At 34.5% G+C, this 26547-nt stretch overlaps 1 protein-coding gene across 1 annotated transcript; it reads right to left on the reverse strand.

The window, feature by feature from the left end:
* Positions 1–3201: 3201 nt before the first annotated feature.
* Positions 3202–25407, reverse strand: LOC140445717 (G protein-activated inward rectifier potassium channel 4-like). Its single transcript, XM_072537996.1, has 3 exons — positions 25165–25407; positions 16377–16534; positions 3202–4378 (listed from the first exon to the last, which is right to left on the reverse strand). The coding sequence occupies exons 2-3, from the start codon at positions 16529–16531 to the stop codon at positions 3331–3333; spliced, it is 1203 nt and encodes a 400-aa protein (XP_072394097.1). The 5' UTR covers positions 16532–16534; positions 25165–25407; the 3' UTR covers positions 3202–3330.
* Between the last annotated feature and the right edge of the window lie 1140 nt (positions 25408–26547).

The following is a 26547-nucleotide window of genomic DNA, read 5'->3' on the forward strand; positions in this document are numbered from 1 at the left end:
TAATCGCAGACAAGTGTTCAAACTTAACGTGTGTACTCTCATTATTTCTGCCTTTTCCAAAACCTATTTCCACAGTATTTATGACAGGTTATGGTCCAGAAAAGGTTTAATAAGGCTGAGAAGTAATTGTTACGCCAGTGTGTTTAGTTTTTACAACGATAGAATAGGTTTTGTAAAAGAAAACAGTACGAATTGTGCAGTGTCTTAATTATGAGATGGCCGTCAATTATTTATCGCCGATTCCAAAATTACGTGGCTGTGGGAATTATGAGAAATGTTCGTTTGCCATGGAAAATTTCCTTGTATTAGAAGGTCGAAGTAAGTGTGTTGAGGGTGAAGAAACAGACACAGTGTTAATTTCAAAAGCCAAAGCAAAGCAAGGGTGGATAGTGGAGCAAGTGTGCATCTAACATACAGACAAGATTGGTTATTAAATTAAAGAGAACCTATTTTAAAAGATATTGTAATTGCAAACAGTACAAGTCTCTCTGTATACAGTTTTGGCGAAGTTAGAATTCATAGCACAAAGTACTCAGAACTTTGAAATAGACGTTAGAAATGTTCAATATGTACCAAATTTGACCACAAGTTTATTATCAGTTGGTAAATTAATTGAAAATGGGAATTATGTTCAATTCGAGCAAGAATGTTGCAAGATTTACAATAAAGATAGGGTTTTAGTTGCTAAAGGTTTCCTGAATAATGGCGTGTACAAAATTGATATCTCAGAAAGTGAAATGTTTGTTGCTCAAACCGTGTCTGGTGATACATGGCACAGAAGGCTTGGACACATTAATTCTAGCTATCTGAACAAAATGAGAAATGGTTTAGTTGATGGTGTGAATAATAGCAAACAAACAAACATTGAGAAACGAAATTGTGAAGTTTGCTCTGAAGGTAAACAGTCTAAAAGTCCATTTAAACATGTAGGTACTAGAGCCACTGAACTTTTAGATGTTATTCATAGCGATTTGGCAGGTCAGATGGAAACAACATCGATAATTGGTTCAAAATATTTTGTGACTATGCAAGATGACTTTAGTCACATGTCCTTTAAAGCAAAAGATGAAGTATTTGATAAATTTAAATAATTTCAGTGTTTAGTTGAAAAGCAACTGGGTAAGAAGATAAAGGTATTAAATACAGATAATGGTGAAGAATATGTCAGTGTAGAATTTCAACGTTTCCTCAGAACACAAGGCATTGTTCACCAGACTACAAATCCCTATACTTCCCAGCAGAACGGGCTTTCAGAAAGACTAAACAGAACATTAGTGGAAAAGGCTAGATGTTTGTTATATGAGGCAGGCCTAGAGACCCAGTTTTGGGCAGAAGCGGTGAGTACAGCTAGGGCTATAGACTATATAATAAAAAACAAGGCAAGTTTTTGCAAGCCGAGATGTTATTATTCATGAGAATTATTCCCAAGAAGTCTTAAGAAGCGAACTTAGAACAAGGAGACTTAGGTGAAGTGAGGGCAATGTTTTAAATTCAGTTCCGAATGATCACATAGGAAATAATAAAAACATACTATCTGATGGTACTTTAGATAATAATTTAGAATTTGATGATCCAAATGATGGTAACTAAGTACCAGATAATGTATCTAACGATAAACCACTGCAAAAAATAGAGCCAAGAAGGTTCGAAAGACAAAGAACCAAAAAGAATTTTACTGATTATGTTACTTACAGTAACATAATCTATTATTTACAAATTAAGTACTACTTATAAATTAAGTACTACAGACAGTTTGGAAGAAGATACATTTCCAGAGGGATATCTTAAATCTGTAGGAGAAGCTTAACCCAGAACTGATGGTAGCATGTAGCAGAAGGCCATGCTAGAAGAAACGGAAACCACACTTGGGATTTAGTAGATTTACCAAATAAAAGTGCTTAAGTGGAGTGTAAGTGGGTGTTTAAGCTCAAAAGTGACAGTTCAAATAGAAAACTCCATCGTGCTAGGTTAGCAGCAAAACGTTTCACTCAAAAAGAGGGTATTGATTATTCTGAAACTTTTTCACCCGAAACATTTAACTTTGCGTTTGTTAATAGCATTAAGTGTAGATATTGGTTTAGATCTTTCACATTTAGATATCAGCACAGCATTTTTGCATGGCCATTTAAATAAAACTGTTTTTATGAAGCTCAGTTAGAAATTATGTTGTATACAAACTTAGTTGTTTAGGCTATGAAGGTTCCTATATAGGTCATACCTCCCATTCCCAATGTAGAGATCCTATCCACAGAGAGTAATTATTCAACAAGATTGTCTCTCGAGATGGCATTCATTTTTTAAGAGAAAGAAATCATTAATAAAAAGACAGACAATTTGAGTAACTTACTCATTACTGTTAATTTTAGATAACTACAAATCTATTAATAAAGACAATTAATCATCTATAATATATCTATCATGTAAGTAATATATAATATCTCCTCTACTTCATAAAATAAGTGTTTTTGACTTTTCTTTTTCAGAAAATCCAATGCCAATTGGGTATACTATCTACATTACATATGTTATCATTCTAAGACTAATATCCAACGTTCTATCATTTTAAGATGGTAATTATGAATTCACAACCAATTGTGTTATTTCTAATTAAGAATAAGTATAATCGTTAATTGTATATCCGAATAATTAATAACGAATAACAAACTAGAACTATTAAAATATGACTACTTTTTTTTGTGAAATTTTAAAACAATGTTTTGGAAAGTTTTCGCTATTATTTAGAGGAGCCAGATGAGTTGTCTATTTCATATTCTTAACATCTTGACAACCAACCTCAATTAGTGTAAAATACAAAATAATTTTTTATTTTGTAATTTGTACCAATCTTACTGATTGCAGCACCCTGATAAAGCAAATAAAGATTTGCAAAAGCTTGATTAACTAAGCGGTGTACATTGTACATCCTTCTTTGTCCTGTCTTCTGCAGCATATCCAAATAATTGTGTTTGCATTCTAACTGATCAGCGTTGAGTACAACCGTTTATCATTATATATATATATATATAAATATAAATATATATATTATAAATATATATATATATATATAATATATATATATATATATATATATATATATATATATATATATATATATATATATATATATATATATGAGAAGAAACACAGTGAGGATCGAAATGAAAAATAAATAAATGAGAAACACAAAGTTTACTACCAGTTTTTTTTGGTTTTTATTAAACTAGTTAATTTAAGTTAAACTTAAATCTAAACAAAATAAATTTTATACTTCAACAAAAAGAAAATCAAAATTTAATACAGTATGTAAAATGACTTATTTATGACATGTTATCATGAAGTAGGTATATAAGTTTCTTTATTATTTCTATTTCGATTTTTAAATTCAGATGCAGGTCCTGAAGGTGTATCAACTTGTACTAAATCATCAAATCTTGTATAGTCAACTCTATAGCCGCTTTTTTCTTGACAAATTGACATTAGAGAAGCAAACTGGTACCCCCATAATATTTCATTAGCTAAATAGCTTGATCTAACCTGTGTTTTTTGATCAGTACTTTCGATAGTACCTTCCAAACTAATTATTATCTCAAAGTTATGTTCAGTTAAATTTTGTTTCGAAATATTGTAAAAAGGCGACGAGGAATCTATTTTGTGAACAATGGTCATAGGCCAAATGAATAGCAAATCATTTTCGCAGTCATCTATAGTAACACGAAGTTTGGTTAAATAGTTTGAAAATGTTTCTCCATGTTTAGTAAGTCGTTGTCTTACTAATTGTGCTTTAACTTTAGCCTCTATTATCCGACTTCTTTCTCTTAGATCACCAAGTCTTATCATTAGACACAAAACGTTTTCCCTCATAGCGATTACAGCATATTTCGAGAATTGTATAGTTTGGGTTCTTAATTTAGGTCTGGTAAGTTTTGCAAAAAATACACCAACCAAACATGCATCCACTAATAAACCCACTACATTTTGAACACACATAAGTACTACCGCATCAGCGCATTTTTCGGTTGGCCTCTTTTCACCATAACCTGTAGTTTGTTGAGTTTCTACCGAAAATAAAAAACAGGATCTAAAATTGTAAATGTCTGTAACACATGGAGTCCAGTTAGAAGCCATCTGATTCATAGGTAAATGGCGGTCATCTAAGTCACCGTGGTAATACGCTATAAACCACCAAAGTATGGCAAATATAGTCCAGGTTATAATAAAACCCAGAGAAAATACTGTGAAGGTATATCTCCATTTCATATCTATAAGTGTTGTAAAAATATCCCTTAAAAATCGCTTTTTCTGTACATTTGAAGGATAAATATTGCAGTCTCCATTTTTTGCAACTGCTCGTATGTATGGCAAGTTTGTAGTATTTAGTCTGAAATACAAAAGACAATCAATTAAACAAAAAATAAATAAGAAAGGTATTAAGATTAATTAAGATTATTATATTATTAAACGCATTTAATTATATACTGTACAATTCCTAGTGATCTAGATTATGAAGAAAAAAATCTTAGAACACCGGTTGACAATAGGCTCGTACGATCCGTTGCTTAGTACTGATAGATTATGGGTGGGGTGATTCATAGAGGTGAAAGCAACCTACGACTCTGTGAATAGAAGAGAAATGTTCAAAGCAATGAAAGAGCTAGAAATACCAAATCAGTTGGTAAATTTAACAAAAATAACTCTTAAAAAAGTTTAATGTAGAGTACGAATTCAGGGGGAACTGTCTGAACCTTTTCAAACAAATAACGGGCTGTGCCAAGGAGACCCTCTTTCCTTTATACTGTTCAATCTGGCTCTGGAAAAAGTAATACGTATGTCACAAATCACAACTATTGGTTCAATATATAATAAAGTGCAAATGCTTGCCTATGCTGATGATATCAATATTGTTGGTAGAACGGAAAACGCTGTACGAGATGCATATATAGCATTAAAAGAATCAGCTACAAAAATGGGTTTAATAATAAACACCAACAAAACGAAGTATATGAAAATAAGCACGCAACCACAAATCCTAAGACCACTTGTTATAGAAAACGACGTCATCGAAGCAGTGAAAAAATTTGTATACCTGCGAGCGCTCCTTGTGGATAGGGCATGTACTGCGTATGGAACAAATTGACCCAGCTAGAAAAACGCTCCTTTAGAGACTCATTTGTCAAAAAAGAAGAGGAAAACCCAGAACAAGGTTCCTTGATAACATCGATGAAGATATGAGAAATATGGATATACGTGATTGGCGGAAGGCGATGGATAGGGAGGACTGGAGAGAAATTCCTGGGAAGGCTAGGACCCACGCATGGTTGCCAGAATGATGATGAAAATTCATAGAGGTGAGTAACATATGAAAGAATAGATATACAGCAACAAAATTGCAACAAGGAAAACAGGCAATTATTAATAAATAAAACATGGTAAGTAAGTAATTAATATGGTATAATCAAATATTATACCATATCATATATACCACCAAATAATCAAATAGCATAATCAGACAACCTGATCAAATAAAATCGTCAAATTTCATATCAAATAACGCAGATAAATATCAATATATCTAGTATCGATAAATTTATATCAAATGAAACATGAGAACGAGCCTATATCCTTTTGTGCCATGGATATATTGTGCAAATAAAACAAAACATAATGTTAAGGGATATATACGCAAAAGAGAATAAAAATTTTTACTGATTCGTTAATCCATTATGATTTATACATAGGTTTAATATGAGCGACTTGTATTTAAATTATAAATTGAAATTAAATATGTTACAAAAGTATTCATGATATAAGTATCACCACATATAATCATCATCATTAACCTGTATGCGTCCACTGCTGTACATAGGTCTCCCTCAGCTCTTTCTATCTGTCTCTGTCTTGTGTGGGTTGCATCCAGTTATTGCTGACACGCTTTAGGTCGTCAGTCCATCTATTTGGTACGCGTCCTCTGCTCCGTATTGCTTCTTGTCTTGGTCTACACTCTAAAATACGTTTTGTCCATCGGTTGTCAGATAATCTGGCTACATGTCCTGCCTAATTCCATTTTAACGACACGATTTTTTCGATGGCGTCTGTTGTTTTTGTTGTACGACGTATTTCTTCGTTTGGTATTCGGTCTCTCAGAGAGACACCCAACATCTGGCGCTCCATAGCCATCAGAGCCACGCGAATCTTACTCACTACCTTTTTTGTTAGTGTTAATATCTTCGCTTCATAAGTGAGTACAGGTAACACATATTGGTCAAAGATTTTCCTTTCGAGGTACATGGGTAGATCCGATTTAAATACATAGTTTAATGGTCCTAACGCTGGTATTCCTATGCGACGTGGGAGCTCACATGTCTGGATATCTCTGGCCAACCGAATTTCATGTCCTAAGTACTTATACGATGTAGTCTGCACAATATCCCTTCCATCAACAGCAACATTTCGGTTTAGCATCAGATTAGTCATTATTTGCACCTTGTTCATATTAGTCTTTAATCCGACCTCCAAGGAAGCGTGATATAATTTTTCAAACATTATTATTGCATCATCACATCGTTCAGATGTGCCTTCTTACAAGTATATTCTAAAAGCGTCGTGAATAGCTTTATAGAGACGGTGTCTTCTTGCCGTACTCCTCGCTGTATACAGAATTTATTCGTTTCGTGTTCAGATAGTCTTACGCTATCTGTGGGATTTTATTAGATATATTTGATTATGTTATTGTAGCGATGGTCTATTCGGCATTCTGTCAATACTTTTGATATTTCTGATGACTTATGCTATAGAATGCTTTCACGTAGATAACAAATATTAGTGCCAATGGTTTGTTGTATTTTGCAGACTTCTCTATTAGGTTCTTTATCACTAGTAAGTGGTCGCTAGTGCTGTATCCCATCTAAATCCAGTTTGTGCTCTAGACTGATGGACGTCTAATTTAGCGTCAAGTCTTATTTGATAACTTTTATGAAAAGTTTATATATGTGTGAAAGCAAACTGATAGGCCAGTAGTTTTTTAGATCTGTTATGTCTCCTTGGTTGTGTTATAAAATAATGATTGCATTGTTTAATTGAGAAGGAGTTTTTCCTTAGTAGATGCATTTGGTGAAAAGCTTGGCTAAAGCCTGGATAATATTATTTCCACCTAGTTTGATCGCTTCGATCACTACTCTGTCATCGTCAGGGGATTTGTTATTTTTCATTTCTAAAAGTGCCGTTTTGATTTCGTATGGAGTTGTTTCTGGCATTAATTCTGATCCCTGGTTTGTGATTTTGGGCAGGGGATGATCTTGCCTTTTGTCGGTGCTCTCATACATTTCACAAGGATTTTGGTTCTATCAGCAGTCGTGTTTCCATGTTTTGTTTTTTATTTTGTACATATTTTTGTTGCCTATGTTGTTCGTATTTTGCCTCAAAACTTTTAAACTTTTGTTTTCTTGAATTATTTTAGTTATTTCTCTTGTATTGTTTTCTCTTACGTGTTTTCGGATTGACCCTATTGTCTATTGTCTTCTTTTACCTATTAGCTCTTTGGTATTTTGGCTTAGTTTTTCTTTATGGGTCAGAACGATCGGGCAGCACTCCCTTTCCGTTTATTTTAGAGCATTCGTTATGCCATCATTTGCTTGATCTACCACATATAATACTTCAATTAAAAAAAAACCATTTTTATATATACAGTCTCTTGTTATAATTGTAGTTTTACTTGTAACTGCTACCACTTGAATTGGCTGACAATATACATAAGGGGAACAGTACTCACAATGTTTGAACGAATCGACTGAACGTTGAACTTTTGTGCACCCATTTCCGGGTTACACGGGTGGCTCCAAAATTAAGCTGAAGGGAACCTTCATTACCAACCATGGAAAAACGTGAGATAGACTGGAAATACGTGGATTTACTTAGACCAACATTGGACTTATATTGAACTGACATTGGATTGACATTGGATTATACTTGAGATTACGTTTAAACCAGTCTCGAAATATACCGGAGTCTATTTACCCACATTCGAATATACTTGGACCGACATTAACTTCGTACCCTAATTACATGAGAAAATAGCAATCTAAAAAGAGGCAAAGAAAAGGAAAAGATAAAAATATAAAGAAATACGAAAGGTATCAAAATAATAGCTTACCCTTTATCAGGGGTCTGGAGACATAACACTAGTCGTACTTCAACTACATATTTCAGCTGTTTAGAAAAAAACATTTAAAGACGGAGTATAGTTATGTTGTCCTGGTAGGTCTAAAAGATGCGACAGTTACTCACTACCCGTAATCTTGATTTGTCCCTACGATACCGCATGATAAAGTGTTATGTATATAGGGTACTATTACACGGCGTGGAAGCTTGAACGTTAACAGTCAGCTCGTTACGATGTTTAGAGAGCTTTGAGATGTGGGTATTTCGTCGTATGCTGAAAATTCCATGGACCGACCGCGTTAGAAATGAAGAAGTTTTAAGGCGTATGAATAGAGAACGTGAACTCACAGAAATTGTCAAGAAGCGTAAAACGTCTTATCTTTGACACATATTTAGACACGGCAGGTATAACTTCCTTTAGCTTATTATAGAAGGGAAAATAGAAGGTAGACGCGGCCCGAGTAGACGACAAATGACCTGGCTGCGCAACATCAAAGATTGGACAGGATTAGACTTTCAAAGTTTAATAAGGAAAGCCCAAAATAGGGAAGACTTTGCAGAGGTCATCGCCAACCTTCGCTAAGAAGACGGCACCTAAAGAAGAAGGTAGGTCTAAATCAGGTGAAACTGTAAGGATGATTCATAACGGGATATTTTTTAAACGGGACGTGCTGAAACTGAAACTAACCTAAATAACGAATATTTCATACGGAGGATTGATCATAAATGCAGAATATTTAGGAGCATTTTCGGTAGAACATCTAAGGGACAATAAATGACTTAAACAAGCCAAACACGCTTCTTTGAGGGATTATCTTCGATATGTGCAAAAAACAGACCTGCGACAATTTAGTCAAAAGACTGTGTGTGCTTATTATCGCATTGTTATTAAAAAGTATTATCTGCCTAAAATTATCTCACGAGAAAGAAGTTAAAACCATATACGGGATGCTTTAAAATTTAGTAAAATAAGTCAACTTTCCCAATCATCATTTTAACACGTTACAATATCTATGGATTAATATATACATAAATGTAGTCTGTCTACATTAAAATGATAGGTTATGTTAGGTTAAAACATATACCTAACGTAGAGGCTCTGCAAAAATAAAATATTTGCACATCAAATACATTCGAACCCGCTTATTAGAATACCAGTTATAGGTATATCCTGATTTAAGGAATAACAATTTGAGGTCCCGAAACGTTTCCATCTAATCCTTAATAAATTTATCCGTTTAGAGCAATACGTTTTAATAAAATAAGACTGCTTAATAGAATATTTTTTAGATAAACGAATAACTTTTTGTGCACAATTTTCTAAAATTAAATGATTTCTGATTTATTAGGGTCTGTTAGGTAATAGATACTTTATTATTTTGTTATGAGTAGTACTTCAAGCATCATCATCATCTAGCCTTGATTAATCACGTACACTGCTGGACATAAGTCACTGCTCCCTTAAACTCTCCCAGTCTTTACCATTTTTTGCTCTTTGTTGCCCATTTATGGTGATACGCCTGATGCCGTAATCCCAACGTGTAGGTGGTCTTCCTCTACTACGTTTGTCTGCTCTTGGACTTTAATTTGTAATTTTGCTCGTCCATCGTGAGCCATGCATTCTTGCTACATGGCCTGCCCAGTTTTCTATTTAGTTCCGCTATGCGTTCCACAACATCAGCAATACTCGTCCTTCTTCGCAGATCTTCGTTTCTTATTTGGTCCCGCAACGTCACTCCCACCATAGACAGTTCCATTCGTCTCTGTGCTACTCTCAAGTTTCCGCCCCATGGGTCATGACCTTTAATAAGCATTGGTCAAATACTTTCCTTTTGAGGCTAATTGGTATGTTGGCCCTAAGCGTGTTTCGCAATTTTCCAAAGGCTGCCCACGCTAAAGTAAATCGTCTTTGGATTTCGCATGTTTGGTTATCTCTGCTGATTCTTATTTCATGGCCCAAATACGTGTATTTCTCTACCAGTTCTACCACTTTGTCTTGAATAGTTAAATGGTTATTGGGGACCATACTTGTCATAAACTTTGGTCAAGTTCATTCTGAGGCCCAACTTTGAACATGCAAAGTCCAATTAAAGGCATACCCTATTGCCGTTATAAATAATTTCGGTGACAATGTATCTCCTTGCCTTATCCCACGTTTTATTTGTATTGATCGGGTTTTATCGTGTATCTTAACAGTCATAGTGGCATTTTTGTAAATGTTGTAAATAAGTTCACTATACCTATGGTCAATCCTGCTATCATTCATTGCTTCTATAAGGATGTTTATTTCAATTGTGTCGAACGCTTTATGAAAATCTGTGAAGGTGAGGACAAGAGATTTGTTGTATTTATTTCAATGAGTGTCTTTACTATATGGAGGCAATCAGTGGTACCATAATTTGAACGGAATCCTGCCTGCTCTCTTGATTGGTAGAAATCTAATTTTTTCTCCAATATTGATGTCACTAACCTAGTGAAGAGCTTGTATATGTGGTTCAACAGGCTAATAGGTCTATAATCTTCTAGGTCCGTTCTATCTTCTTTTTTATGCAAAAGAATGGCTACAGCATTGTTCCATTCTTAGGGCACCCCTCTTTGCTGCAAAAATATATTAAACAGCTTCCATGATTTATTTAATGGCATATCTTTTAAAGGAGCAATTCGATACTTCTCCGAAATATCCATAGGTCATAAAGGCCATAAAGCACTCTTTCATTTCTCTAAAAATTTCTATTGAAAACTTACTTTGTTGCCTCTTAATGCATCTTTAGAAACGGTTAATTAAGAATTCACCCAGATACCTACCTGTTTGCAAGTGAATCATGGCATTGATAAATTCGAAGAAAAAGGATTTTGTTTTAAAAGAAAAAGTTAATGTAATTGAAAACGTGAAATAATCTAAGTGCAGTCAAATCGAAATTGCTAGAAAGTTTTTAATTTCACAAGTAAACTTTTAAAAAATAATTAAAACAGTTTCATAAACGATTGACCAGCTGATTCAAAATTAACCCAAAAACGAAAACGCAGTGGGAAAAATTCAGACATCGAACAGATATTATCCGAGTGCTTTACTGAGAAGACCGCCCAACTGTTTCTACCAGAGGTCCAGTTTTAAAAGGAAAAGATGAAGAAATAGCTGAAAATTTGGGTAATGCGAACTTCACAGATGAAAAAATTGTTTGCAAGTTTCTTAAAAAAAATTGTTGGAGAAGTAAAAGATGCCGTTTTATCAGCCTCAAATACATAGATAACGACTGTGTTACTTTCATTAGTTAACAATTATGAACCACTGTGCCTGTACAATTGTGAGGAAGTGTACAATTGTGATTGCCGAGCTACTCCAGACTGCACCTTTTGTTTTCCAGGGGACAAAGCTGTAGGCGGAAAAGTTTTATTATATTATTTATAATTATATTTATATTACCACAAAAACTCCAAGCGGTTTTAAATCCGTCGAATCATTGCACATTTTTTTTTTTTTTTTTTATTAACATTTAAGATTTTTACAATCTGTTTTGCAGTGAAAACAATAAGTAAAATTTTTGTCTTTACATGACAGAGAGATGTAAGGTCCAGTGACCAAATCATCACGACACAAATTGGCTTGTTTACCGGTAGGATGCGCACATACACTGATACGCGAGCACTAAAAGCGGCACTGATCACAATGGCTGGGTGCTGTTGAAGGCGTAACTCCCACTGCTGTAGGCTCTGTCAGGATCGGTGAGGTAGGTCCAAGGGGTCATGTCGCTTCAATCTCTTCGCTTGTTGGTTGTTGAGAAGATTGTGTGCCAGGGTATTAGGATGCACCCGCAACCTGTTTTGATATTGTTCAGAAGATTTTTTGCACTCTTCAGAGACTGTTAGTACCTGAAGATCTCTATGTATTGCATCATTCTGGATATACCAAGGTGCATTAGCGATTGTTCTCAAAGTTTTGGATTGGAATCTTTGTATTATCATAATATTAGATTTGCTAGCTGAACCCCAGAGCTGTGAGCCATATGTCCAAATGGGTTTTATTATTGTATTGTATATCAGCAGCTTGTTGTCAATCGATAGGTGAGAGTTTTTTCCCAACATCCAGTAAAGTTTTCTGTATAAAATTCCCAATTGAAGCCTTTTCGTCCATATATGTTTGGTCCAAGTTAGACGTTTGTCAAGGTGAATACCTAAGTATTTTACGTCATCCTTTTGGGGCAAAGGATGTCCATTGAGGTTAACTTGTGGACATGTACCTCTTCGTAGAGTGAATGTAATTTGTGTGGATTTTGAGGGGTTTACTCTAATTCTCCAGAGTTTAAACCATTCATTTGTTTTGTTCAGATGTAGTTGCAGTCTCTCTGATGCTATTATTGGGTTGCTATGAGAGGCCAAGAAAGCAGTATCATCTGCGAATGTTGCAAGCGTTAGGTTATTGCTTATTGGCAAGTCAGCCGTATATATCAGGTACAGAATCGGTCCGAGCACACTACCCTGGGGTACACCAGATAGGATGGGGTAGAGTTTTGTATAGGCTTCACTATATTTTACCAGATATCTCCTTTCTGTAAGGTATGATTGAAGCAGTTTAAAGTAAGGATAAGGTAAATTTTTCTTTAATTTGTACAGAAGTCCTGTATGCCACACCTTGTCAAAAGCTTGAGAGGCGTCTAAAAAGGCTGCAGTACAGTATTGTTTGTTCTCGAGACTACTTCTTATTGTTGTGTATAGTCTGTGAACTTGTTCGATTGTACCATGTTGGTTACGAAAACCGAATTGATGGTCAGGTATGAGGCACTTTTCGTCCAATATTGGTTTGATTTTTCGTAGCAGAAGTTTTTCGAAGACCTTAGAGATGACTGGGAGTAGACTAATCGGTCGGTATGAGTTGACATCTTTTGGATCTTTACCAGGTTTTTGAATGAGTATAATCTGTGCCACTTTCCATTGCAGAGGGAAGTAATGCAGACTAAGCATAGCATTAAAGATCATAGTGATTATTCTGTAACAGTCATTGGTTAGTTCCTGGAGGATCTTACCCGTTATGAGGTCGAATCCCGGAGCCTTATTGGGTTGTATCTCATTCTTTATTATCTGTTTTACTTCTTTAATATTAAACTTGGTGATTGGTAGTTCCATTTGATATGGAGCCTCAAGAAAAGAATTAAATGGTTCTTCTTGTTCTAATGGCACTACTCTGTTAAATGGACTAAATACTGTAGAAAGATGTTCAGCGAATGTCTCAGATTTTTCTGTGTCTGTTCTTGCCCATTTACCTTTGACATTTTTTAGAGGAGGTATGGCGTCTTGTAGACCTTTTACCTTTCTCGTCGCCTTCCATAGAGAATAATTGGTGTCTTTGGACGGAGTCAAATTTTCTAAGTAAGTTTGGATCCCCCTGTTTTTCTCTTCTTTTAATAGATTTTTAAGTCTTCTGGTAATTCTGTTTAAATTTTGTTTGTCAATAGGAGCGTGTGTGTTTTGCCACTTTTTCCTAAGTTTTCTTTTCTCATCGATCAGGTTTTTTGCACTTTGCGAACAGTTTATGCTTTCCTTCCATGTTGTATGTTCAGGAGTAGAAATCCAACCTGCCTTTTGTATGGAGGTAGTAAGTTGTTGTACCGCATTTTCAATTTGTAATTCTGTTTTAAGTGGCAAGTTCGTTGGTATTTGTTCTGCTAGTGCGCTTCGGAATATTTTCCAATTTGTTTGATTATTGGTTAGGACTGGAGGCTTATTTCTGAGTATGATTTTGGAGTCTAGGTCAATTAGAATGGGAGAATGATCTGAAGAGAGGTCCCAGCATGGTTCTATTGCTAAATAGTTAAGTGAGATACCTTTAATCACACAGAAGTCTAAGAGATCTGGTGTTTTATTTGGATCTGTAGGCCAATAAGTTGGTTCTCCTGTAGATATGTGTTGTAGGTTGTTTCCTGTTATTGACTTAAGCAGTTGTCTACCCCTTGTTGTAATTACCCTAGAGCCCCAGTGATGATGTTTACAGTTAAAGTCTCCTCCTGCTATGAATTTGTGTCCAAGAGAACTGAAATAGGTGCTAAAGTTGTTTTCGTTGATTGGTTGACCAGGAGGACAGTAGACCGCAGATAAGGTAAGGTTGCCTAACCAGTCTTCGATGACAATGCTAGTTGATTGCAGGTACTTTTCACTGAACTTATTTAACTCATGGTGTTTTATATTAGATTTGATAATGATAGCTGTGCCACCGTGTGCCTTGTCATTTGGATGTTTTGTGTAGTGGACAATGTATTTTGGAATTTTGATATAGTTTTTGTCTGTTAGATGAGCTTCTGATACAAGCATAACATCAATTTTCTTCTCGTCGAGGAAAATTTTTATTTCTTGGATGTGGTTCGTTAGGCCATTTGAGTTCCAGACGGCTATTTTAAGTCTGTGTTGCATTAGTGCATTTTGGAAATCATAGTCATAAGAAGATTAAGCATAGTGTCCATTCTCTCTACTAGTTTTGTCATCAGGTTTTCAAGGTTGGCAATTTTCGTTGAATGGTTTGAGCCGACATTAGTTTGTTGATTTGTGATTTCATCCGCTTGACTATTTCCTGAAGTTTTTTGAGCGTAAGAAACACCAGGGGTTACTCTTTGACTATTGGTTTCATAGGTGTCTGTTCTGTGGGTCTCTTGATTCTTTCTGAGTTGGGGGAATTTTTCTTTTTGTATTTGTTTGTATACGCTGCAGCCCTTATAGTTGGCCGGATGGTTTCCCATACAAAGTACACATTTTACGTTATTGCTGCGTTCTTTTCGTGGACAGTGTAAAGTAAGATGATTACTTGCACACTTTACGCATCTTGGAGGCATATGGCAGAATTTTTGTGTGTGACCGTAGCGTTGGCATTTGGTACATTGGGGAACCTGTCGTTTGGGATATGGTGGTTCGAAGGACACAATCATGTTCTGGAGTGCTCTCACATCATATATGTCTTTATTATTTGGCTTAGTTTTTAATTCTATATAAAAGAGCGGAAGCGCTATTTTGGATCCATTCTTATATATATTAGCTATGTTGGTTACTTCGTGTCCCATTAATCCTAGCTCATGTACTAAAGCGTCTTTATCTGCTGTCTGATGCATATTACGAAGCACAACTCGGAATGTTCTTTCTTCCTTTGTTTGGTAGGTGTAATAATGTGTTTTTTTCTCATTGAGTGCTTTGGTTATGTTTCGGTAATATTCAGAAGTTAAGGGCTGGATCTTTACTTGGTCGTTATAGAGACATTTGATGGAATATCCCAGAGGGGATATTGTTTCTAACAATTGTCGAAGAGGTTGTATATCACCTACATCTGAAACAAATATGGGTGGGGGTTGAATACTTTCTTTAACTGCATCAGTTCTGGTTTGGTTGGTCTCATCAGGTACTTCATCTAAGCTAGCAAATCTATTAGACGTTGGTGTGGGTGCTTTGAGCCAGTAATCGCTCATTATTGTTTGTTTTAGTTGTTTATCACCTCCAGGGCTGTCATTTCTTGCTCGTTTGTGGGCTTGAACAGTTTTCCATTCTTGATCTTGGTTTTCTTGGCTATCTTGTGGATTAGCGATGAATATTTGTGACGGTAGATAAGAAGAAGAAGAAGCATAATTAGAAAGAAAAGAGTTACCTGGTTGTTCATGTTGATTCTCAGTTGACTCTGTCTCTTGGAGTAGTATATTGGTTGAGCAATTTTCATTGCTTTGTTGTTCGCTAGACAAGGTTCTGTTGCTCGATGGTTGTTGCATGGTAGTTATTTGCAGATTAGCAATGTGTTTTTCTGAAGTTGAACTTCTCGGCGGAGATCTGCTCACTTTGTTAGAATTTAAGAACGGATTGTCTATGTCCATCCTGTATCACGATTAAATATTTTATACATCACGATCAATTATTTATGATACGCCTATGACTTTTATTTGGCGTTTGGAAATAGCACTTGTTTTATTTTGTTTGCGTTTTTAGAACACTGATAATTAATATTAGTAATTAACGATATAGTTTCCAATAAAAACTGGTTACTATAATAATAGATATTTTTGTACTAGAAAAACAAATTTATGCGACTGTCTCCAGCAAAGGTTGGAGCGAGACTCAATCATTGCACATAAAATACAGTTTTAATAAAAATACTTGGATAACAATCCTGTTCAAGGAACGGCTTATTGACTTTAGCAAGAAAATGACAGAAAAAATAGTAAACAAAGAAATAGCACAATCAAATTATTCATCCTTACCTTGGCTTTAATTTAAAAGATGATTCTTTATCGTTAACTAAAAGAGGTTGTTTAGATTCAGGTATTTGTTTTCCATCGATGGACAGTTTCACCTCTGTATCATTCGTTTCCTTTATTTCAACATCTTTACATGACACTAATGCTACCGCTTCCATTTCCTATAATAAAAACCTTAGGATAAAAACATTTCGTTGCATGGTTAGGACACATTGTCTTGTTAGTTTATTATATATAAAACCTGTATTTTTATTTGTCATAAAATGTATTAATCTCTCTTTCTCTTTGTCAACCATTTTCCATCCACTCCTGAATGTAGGTCTCTCCCAATTGCTTCCATCTTTCTCTATCTTGCGCCAATCTAATCCACTGTTTGCCTGCCACTGTTCTTATGTCATCTACCCATCTTTTTTGAGGTCTTCCCGTGCTTCTTCTTGTCGTCCTTGGTCTCCATTCTAGAATTCTCCGAGTCCACCTGTTGTCATTATATCGGCCTACGTGACCTGCCCAGCGCCATTTCATTTTTGCAATTTCTTCCACAATATCCCTAATCTTCGTTCTACGTCTTATCTCGGTGTTTCTAATCTTGTCTCTTAGTGATATTCCAAGCATGATTCGTTCCATTGCTCTTTGCGTTGTTTCTAATTTTTTAGCAGATTTTTTGGTAAGGGCTACTGTCTCCAAGCCGTAAGTACAAACTGGTAGTATGCATGTGTTATACACATTTTTCTTTAAGTTTACAGGAATGGAGGTGTTTTTCAAGATATATGCTAATTTGCCGAAAGCGCCCCATGCCAGTTGTGTTCTTCTTTTAATTTCAGCATCTTGATTTGGTTTTCCTAGTTTGATAACATGACCTAGATATACATAATGTTCAACATTTTCTATGGTATGATTTTGTATTGTTATATTTGTCTGGTCTCGGCTCAGTATTTTTGTTTTGTTGTAGTTCATTTTTAAGCCTACCGCTCCTGAAACTGCATTTAATTGTTGTAACATATCATTTAGTTCTTGGATATTATCGGCTATTAAAACTATGTCATCTGCTAATCGCAAGTGGTTTAAGTATGATCCGTCGACGTTGATACCCTTATTGTTCCATTCTAGTTTCTTAAAAATGTCTTCTAGAGCAAGGGTAAATAGTTTGGGAGAGATGGTGTCTCCTTGTCTTACTCCCCGTTGTAGTCTTATGGGATTAGTTTTTGTGCTTTCGTCCAGCTTTATCTGCATGGTGGCATTTTCATATATGTTTTTAATTATGTTAGTGTATCTTGAATCTATACGTGCATTTTCTAGAGATTCAAGCACTGCCCATAATTCGATGGAATCGAATGCTTTATGGAAATCGACGAACGCCATATGAATTGGAACATTATACTCGGTGCATTTTTCTATCAGTGTTCTTACGGTGTGCAAGTGGTCTATGGTACTAAAATGTTTTCTGAATCCAGCCTGCTCGATAGGTTGATAGAAATCGAGCTTATGTGTTAGGCGCTTGGTTATGATTTTAGTTAGTAATTTATACAGATGTGAGAGCAAGGATATTGGTCGGTAATTCTCGATGTTTGCTTTGTCTCCTTTCTTGAATAGTAAAATGACTTCGGAGTTGTACCATTCTTGAGGAATCTTTCCTTCATCAATTACTTTATTAAATAAAATATGAACTTTATTTTATTTAATAATGTATTAATACTTTGTATATATACGTTATTTACAACTAGGTCAAAAAACTATAACAAGAAAAGACATATGGGTAATCATCTTATTATTGAGAAGGTTAAGTTTCCTCTGATGTGGGCGAGTAAATATGTGTTTCGTGACCCCTAATTATATTAACTAAACACATGGGATATTTTAAAAGTTTTCAAAAAAAAAACACCAGCAATAGTTTTTTTAATAAAAAGCCCACTTAAATAAATTTATTATTTCATTATTTTTGAAACTGCAAATATTCTGTTGAGTTTAAAAATAAAACACTTAAAGGACAACATAAGAAAACATATAAGAAATAGAAAAGATTAATTACTGGAATACAACAAGAAAACGCAATACAACCAAGTTATTCAGAGAATGAGAATATAAAATAAATGTCTTAACAAGAGCAAGCTATAAGCTTAGCATCTATAGGGTCTTCCAATAGGAATCTCCAAACTTCGTCAGTTGTAGTGGCCATATTGTTGAAAAAAATGCATTTGTACAATTGACTGTCATTCCGTCAGTCATCCATCCAAATCACCACGGATGGATATAGTATACATGTACAAATGATAAAATTATTTGACCAACATAGGTGTTACGGTCGCCTTAATCGTCCTACCAAGATAACTACCATGATGGTGCTTACATTTGACTTCTATGGTACCAACCACATCCGTACGTTAATAAAATGCAAGATATGTCAAAAACATCACCTCTGTCTATGAAAGTTTGCAGCAAAATCCGAGACAAGCGAATTCACATCGCTCACAAAAACTTTGTCTATCATAGACCACCACTTGGTGTAGTGACTTTGGCCTACATTTGTACCAAACTTAAATAAAGCAGTATCTGCTCTCCAGAAATGAGATTCATGCGTACCACTATCTCAGGTTATTTGCGCATACCACTGTTTTATTAAAGTTTAAAGGTTGTTAAACTATGTCCTTCTTTTATATAGACATCTTACTCTGAATATTTTTCCTTGTATTACTAGAGTGACCAAACTGTTATTTTCTAGGTATCTAATATATATAATAAATAATAAAGTTATTTATATATAATAAAGTTTATTCTTTGATTTTATTGATTTTTACGATTTATTTAACTTTCTTTGCTCTTCACCCAATTAACTAATGTACAATATTATCTTATTTCATTTTTTCTTCAAAGTTTTTAGTTTTTAAAGCGTGTATGTTGATAGCATAACAGAAGCCCATTCATTTTGAATAAATAAAAAAGGTTCAAAAATAACAAAAGAAGAAGTTATTTATGCAATAAGCTCAGAAGAACGGAAAAGCTACCGGTCCAAACAATATCAATGTCGAAATACTTAAATTAATTGCAGACAACGAAAGTAAAAGCCTCGACTTAATAACAGCACTATTCAATAAGATATAAATGACACAGATAAAATACCATCAGACTGGCAAAAATCATTATTTGTAACATTACCAAAAAAATCCAATGCCTCACACTGTGATGACTATCGAATATTAAGCACGATGTCTTATGTCCTTAAAATTTTTCTCAAAATCATTCATACTCGAATTTACAAGAAGTGTGAGTTTCAGATGAATGACACTCAATTCGGATTTCGAAATGGATTGGGAATACGAGAAGCTCTTTTTGCCTTAACTGTGTTAACACAACGATGCAGACATGAATGTAGATGTATATGCACGTGTTATTGATTATCGAAAAGCATTTGACTGCGTTAACCAACAAAAGATGATCGAAATTCTGAGAACAACTGGAATTGACGAACAAGACTTGCGAATTATCTCAGATATTGGCACCAAACGGCAACAATTGAATCAAGATTAACAGAACCAGCATAGCCAACATCAGGTATGCTGATGATATTGTCCTAATAGTAAGCAATGCACAAAAACTACAAAATATAATAAATGTAATAGTTCGTCATAGCGAAATGTTCGGTATACATCTAAATGTTTTCAAAACTAAAATTCTAGTACGTATTTTCAAAGATACCAACAAACGTACATTTGTACGCCAAGGGACAAATAAATAGAGTAGGTAGCTCCCAAATATTTGGCAGCAAATAACAGCCAGTGTAACCCAAAAAAAGAAATCCTTTCAAGAATAGAACAAGCGAGGAAAACACTCATGAACAAAAAAACATTTTTTACAAGATCAGACCTTAGTATAGAGCTCAGAATTCGAATAATCAGATATTACGTTTTCTCTGTTTTGCTGTATGGCTATGAAAATTGGACAATAAACTCTGAAACAGAAAAAAGAATAGATGTTTTTGAAATGTATATATACAGACGGATAATAAAAATTCCATGGATACAAAAAGTTACCAATAGTGAGGTACTTTGGCGCATAAGTAAACAAAAATAATTACTCAGCATAATCAAAGAGAGAAAAATACAATATTTGGGTCATGCGTTGAGAGGTGAAAGATATGAATTACTCACAATCATATTGGAAGTTGAGGGTAGCCAAATATGGCAAAAATTCCACCGAGCGATTGCCGGTATAAGCAATCCCCCACTTACTGACCAACGGCTCCGGGCGGATGAGTTGGTAGGTGGTAGGGCACTCTTTTGTCCTGAGATTGAGAAATCGATCTCGAAGGCGGATGAATCAAGGTCAACGGCATAAGGATACAGAAGGCAACGGGAAACCACTGTATTAAAGACTCGTAGAGTACCCCTAGTATAAATCATCATGGCAAAGAATAGCGATTCTTTGGAAGTTACTGATCATGGTCATCGGAAACCAAGATCCGGCAGGAGGGGAGATTCAATAAGTTGCAGGGCTCCTCCGGTCGTCAATCTGCAAAACCCCTGCAAAATGCATAATACATCGATCCGTATCGCCACATGGAATGTGAGAACGCTATTTGAAGCTGGAAAACTACACAATGCTAGTCAAGAGATGTGTCGGTTACAGATCAGTATTTTAGGACTCAGCGAAGTCAGATGAACAAATGCAGGTCAATGCATCACCCCAAACGGTACCATATATTTTTCAGGACGAAATGACAATCATCATAGTAATGGAGTGGCAATAATGGTCACCAAGGAAATAAGTAAGTCGATTATAAACTTTGTACCAGTGTTAGATAGAGTTATATTTCTACAACTGTCAGTTATTCAGGGAAAACTAAATATAATTCAAATATATGCTTCTACAGCGGAGAGTAGCGAAGAAGACACAGAAGAATTTTATAAAACCATTGAACAAACACTGAAAGTTGTTAAGTCTAGAGACATTACAATAATAATTGGAGATTGGAATGCGAAAATTGGGAAAGGAGAAGGTGGCAAATGGGTTGGAAAATATGGTCTCGGCCAAAGAAATGAAAGAGGCGATCGGCTGTTGCAATTTTGCCAGGAAAATAATTTTATAATTAAAAACACATTTTATCAACTACCATGAAGATGAGTATACACGTGGAAATCTCCTGGAGACACTAAAGACCATATACGAAATCAAATAGATTATATAACCATAAACAACAGATATAAAAACACAATCGAATCTGTGAAAACGTATCCAGGAGCAGATATAGGGTCAGACCACAATCCAGTAGTGGCACAATTCCGAATAAAACTTAAAAGAGTACAAAAACCTATGCTCAAACAAGTAATAGATATCAATCGTTTAAATGATGAAACAATTAAACATCAGGTAGAAACAAGCATTAAGGCAAATCTTGAAAAAATTGTAAAGACAGAGAAGGTACTAGAACTAGACATTAATAAACACTGGGTCATTATTAAAAAGAACATGCTGGAGCCCGCTAAAAATATTCTGAAGAGAGAAAAACCAAAGAAACAGAAAGAATGGATGAATGACGAAATTTTGTTATTGATGAATTCTCGAAGACTATCGAAAGGCAAAAAGGAAGAACAGTATAAGCAAATTAACACAGAGATCAAAAGAAAAATCCGCGACGCTAAAAAACAATGGTTACAAGACAAATGTAAGGAGATTGAAAACTTGGAAGCCAAATATGATTCATTCTATCTTCACAAGAAAGTTAAAGAAATTATCAACAATAGAAACAGGAAGCAAACAGTACTTATAGACCAACAAGGGAACATGATAATGGAAACAGAGGAGAAACTAAAACATTGGCAGACATACATAGAAGAACTGTTTGACGATCAAAGGCAGCCTCCTTGTGATAATTTTCCAGAGGAGACAGGTCCAGAAATAAGCAAAGAAGAAGTAATGCAAGCGGTGAAGTTATCAAAGAATAGCAAAGCTCCAGGACGAGACGAGCTACCAGCGGATATACTAAAGTTGATAGACGAAGATCGAATCCACTTGTTAGTAGACTTATTTAACAAGATTTATGAAAACAGTATAATTCCTGAAGAATGGCTAAGATCAACGTTTGTCCCTCTACCCAAGAAGGCACATGCTAAGCAGTGCAGTGATCATCGCATGATCAGTCTGATGAGCCACACCTTAAAAATATTTCTCAAAATAATTCACAATAGAATTTACAGAAAATTGGAAGAAGATATAGGAGAAACTCAGTTTGGATTCCGGGAGGGATATGGAACTCGTGAAGCATTATTTGCCTTTAACATCTTGACACAAAAGTGTTTGGATGTGAATCAAGATGTATTTGCTTATTTCATTGATTACAACAAGGCGTTTGATAACGTCAAACATGACCAACTTTTAGAGATCTTGGAAGCTAAACAGTTAGACACTCGCGATATAAGAATAATATCTACTCTGTATTATAATCAGAAAGCAGTCGCACGTATCGGAAATAGCACAACAAATGAAATTCAAATTAAAAAAGGAGTTAGACAAGGATGTGTGCTGTCGCCATTGCTATTTAATCTCTATTCGGAAGAAATTATGAAGAAAGCATTGGAGGAAGAAGAGATTGGGATAAAGGTTAACGGCCAACCAATTAATAATATTAGATACGCAGATGATACGGTTTTAATGGAGCAGACAGTAGAAGACCTGCAAGCCATTTTAAACAAGGTAGTCACAGCTAGTGAAGAAAAAGGGTTAACAATGAACGTCAAGAAGACGAAATTCATGATTATTTCAAAAAAACAATTGAATGCAAACATGTACATTCACAATAACGAAATCGAACGGGTGCACAAATATAAATATTTGGGAACAAGCGTTAATAACAACAATGACATCACAGAAGAAATAAAAACTAGAATTGAAAAGGCTCGAGCTGCTTTTGTTAATATGAAGGACATTCTAGGAAGTCATGACATTAACTTAAATCTGAAAATGAGATTGGTTAGATGCTACATCTTCTCGATACTGCTGTACTGAGTAGAGACTTGGACTTTAAACAAGAGCAATATTGATAAACTAGAGGTCTTCGAAATGTGGATATACAGAAGAATTTTGAAAATACCTTGGACAGACAAAGTAACAAATAGTGAAGTTCTTCGAAGAATGAACAAAGAACGGGAGCTGTTGATCACCATTAAAAGAAGAAAATTGGAATATTTTGGTCATGTGATGAAAGGGAAAAAGTACCGATTGCTCCAGTTAATTATTCAAGGAAAGATTCAGGGCAAACGAAGCGTGGGGAGACGACGTATATCTTGGCTGCGCAATTTAAGAGACTGGTTCCAGTGCACATCTAACCAATTATTTAGAGCAACAGCTTCAAAGATACGAATAGCAATGATGTTTGCCAAACTCCGTAGCGGAGGGGGCACTTGAAGAAGAAGAAATATTGGAAGTTAAACTGCAGGGCAAAAGATCAGTTGACGACGAGGACAACAAAATAACGACAAATCTTGTAGCAGGCCAGGATTCACAAAGGATTATCGAGGCAAATGTAATGATAATGAGATCAATGGCTTGATGACGTAAGAGCAATTGATAACAACGTCGAGAGGAATCTAACATTGAAATAATTTAAAAGGAAGACAGGTATACGTCTGAAATACAATGAAAATGCCGATCGTCCACCAATCGATCAATGACAGTGTAAACCTTAATGTATTATTGACTGTGACAAAAAATCCTTAAATTAATTTAAGACAAATTGCAACTGATGCAAACCCATTCAAATGATCTCTTTTACGTGTACTAAAAAAAAGAAATATCATCCTTATAAAAATAATGTCCTGTAAATCAGTAAGGATGATCCACATCGCTAAATGCAGTTTGCGAAGCAATGCTATATGTATGTATGGCTTCTTTTTTCTTCGATGAGCCTCTGACGGTCCAAAAATATCTTGATATTTTACAAAACGAACCTTTAGAAAATGGATTGGAAGACAAGAAGCTATAGAATGGTTCCCAAGATATCCCGGTCTTCCATTACTTGATTTTACTTGATTTTATTCAAAAATAAAATTAGGTTGGAAATTAAATAGATGTTCATTAATTGTTCATTCATTTATTTTAAAGGAACACCAAATTTTTTGTCAAATAAACATTTTTTCTGTTTTCTGACAGCACTAAAATGTATTTGGTTTTAATTGAATTATATACATATTTTTTGTTGTGTAAATTAATTTAATTAATTAATGTGGATTAACCACAAAATTTACAAAATTTCAAAAATAAAATTAAATGGGAAATTGAAAAGATGTTCATTAATTGGTTTTCATTTATTTAAAAAAAAAACTATTTTTTTGTCAAATAAACATTTTTCTGTTTTCTGACAGCACTAAAACATGAACATTTTGTTTTAATTGAATTACATACATATTTCTTGTGTAAATAAATTTAATTCAAAAATCAAAAATTCTCTGGTTACCCTGTATAAATAATACCTATCACTGAATAGGGAATTGACTAAGAATAGTCTTTGAAATGAGCCAGTACACGAACCCTATGCTCATTTAAAAAAACTATAAAATTAAAATAATATGTATGCCAAACAATTATAACTTAAGAATAAAAATCGATTTGTTTTGCGATTTGTCTACAAAGTCTCTCGAAAAATAGATTCCATTATTTTACCCCTCACTGTATATGGTGTTGCATTTAAAAATGTACGTATATGATTCCCTGGTTAATATATTACGCCATTTATCAAAATATTCGTAAACATTAACAAGCAAAATCTTAATTGGCTCATCTAATGACATATTGGTATACTTACAAATTAGTATAATAGGTATTATTATTCCATAAGGCAGATTATCAAAACAAACAATACATAGGTTAATTTGGAATCACAAAACCCAATACGTATCACAGTGTTCAACTTTTTCGTGCAGTTACTTGTTTCTGTATGACCTGCGCCTTTAATATGTAATAATTTTGCATTCCTTTATTATCTTGTTAACTTAATTCTACCATGAAGAAAAGAAGCGACAACAATTTGTCGACGGTCGAAATTAAATTTTGGTGTAGGTTGGCAAAACGCTATAATAAAAGTGTAACACTTGTCTTAAAACTAATCTCAGTATTTAAACCATTTTTTCATAAAAAATCTAACAATGTTAGCTAAGTGTCAACTACTGGAAAATATGGATTATCTTATAAATCTAAGAATCTCTCACATGAAGTATAAATCAAATAGTTTATTTATATGTTTATTTTTCGTAAAAGCGAACAGGATTAAAAATAATACACTAATAACTAAATAACAAACAAATGATTTAGAGAAGTTTTTAATAAAAAAAAATAAAAATAACAATCGAGTAAATATTTAGTCCGAACTACAAGGTGTTTCAAAAAAAGGTAACCCTGTCTCTAGGGTAGGTAAAAAACTGAAAAATAATTAGGGTTTGTTTAGTAAAAAATTTTTGTAACGCCATCCGTTTTCAAGATACAGGGCGTTGAAGAAAAAAAAAATTGTACTCATTTTTTACGATTTTGCCGAAACTACTGGGAACATTGTAATGAAATTTTATACGAATATGTTTTGGAAGCTGATACATCCCATGAATTTGTTTTTATATCTGATTCTCATAGAGGGCGCTACTTACACGGATCGTACTAAGTAGTAGTCAATATAACTTTTTTAAGAGTATAATTATTAATCAAAATTTCGAGTTAACTTAAACATCATTCAATTTTACACGAAAAAGGTAGTCTTGGTAAAACTCGATACTGTGTACCGTTTTCGGAATATCTTGATTTGAAAATTATGAAGTAATAATTGATGCTGGTATAAAATAGTAATTAAACAAAACTCACAAGAAGAAAATTAAATTAATGACTAAGGACATAAAATAAAATTCAATTACAGTAAGTGTTCAAAATGCCCTCCGTTTTCGCGAATACACAAGTCAATTATTTTTTCTAAAGATTCCATTAACCTTCTAAATGGTAGGGGATCAGCTATGATGTCATTAAATTGACGTTGAATTCTTTCTTCCAATTCTTGGCGTGAATTTACCTCTGTATACGACCAAACTGCGTAGTCCAAAGAGTTAAAATCGCATGACCGAGGAGGCCAATGAATCGGAGCTTCTGCACCTATACCAATCCATCGATTCGGAAAATGATAACTTAACCAATTACGACACCTTCTATC

This window comes from Diabrotica undecimpunctata, chromosome 7, assembly GCF_040954645.1.
Source record: "Diabrotica undecimpunctata isolate CICGRU chromosome 7, icDiaUnde3, whole genome shotgun sequence".
Classification (NCBI taxonomy): domain Eukaryota; kingdom Metazoa; phylum Arthropoda; class Insecta; order Coleoptera; family Chrysomelidae; genus Diabrotica; species Diabrotica undecimpunctata.

Bases quoted from the DNA above. Each gene is read 5' to 3' on its own strand.
- LOC140445717 (XM_072537996.1), bottom strand. From the start codon at position 16,531: ATGGAAGCGGTAGCATTAGTGTCATGTAAAGATGTTGAAATAAAGGAA. The intron at 4,379-16,376 runs GTAAGGATGAAT...TTTGTATTTCAG, and splicing joins TCTTTTAAATTAAAGCCAAG to ACTAAATACTACAAACTTGC.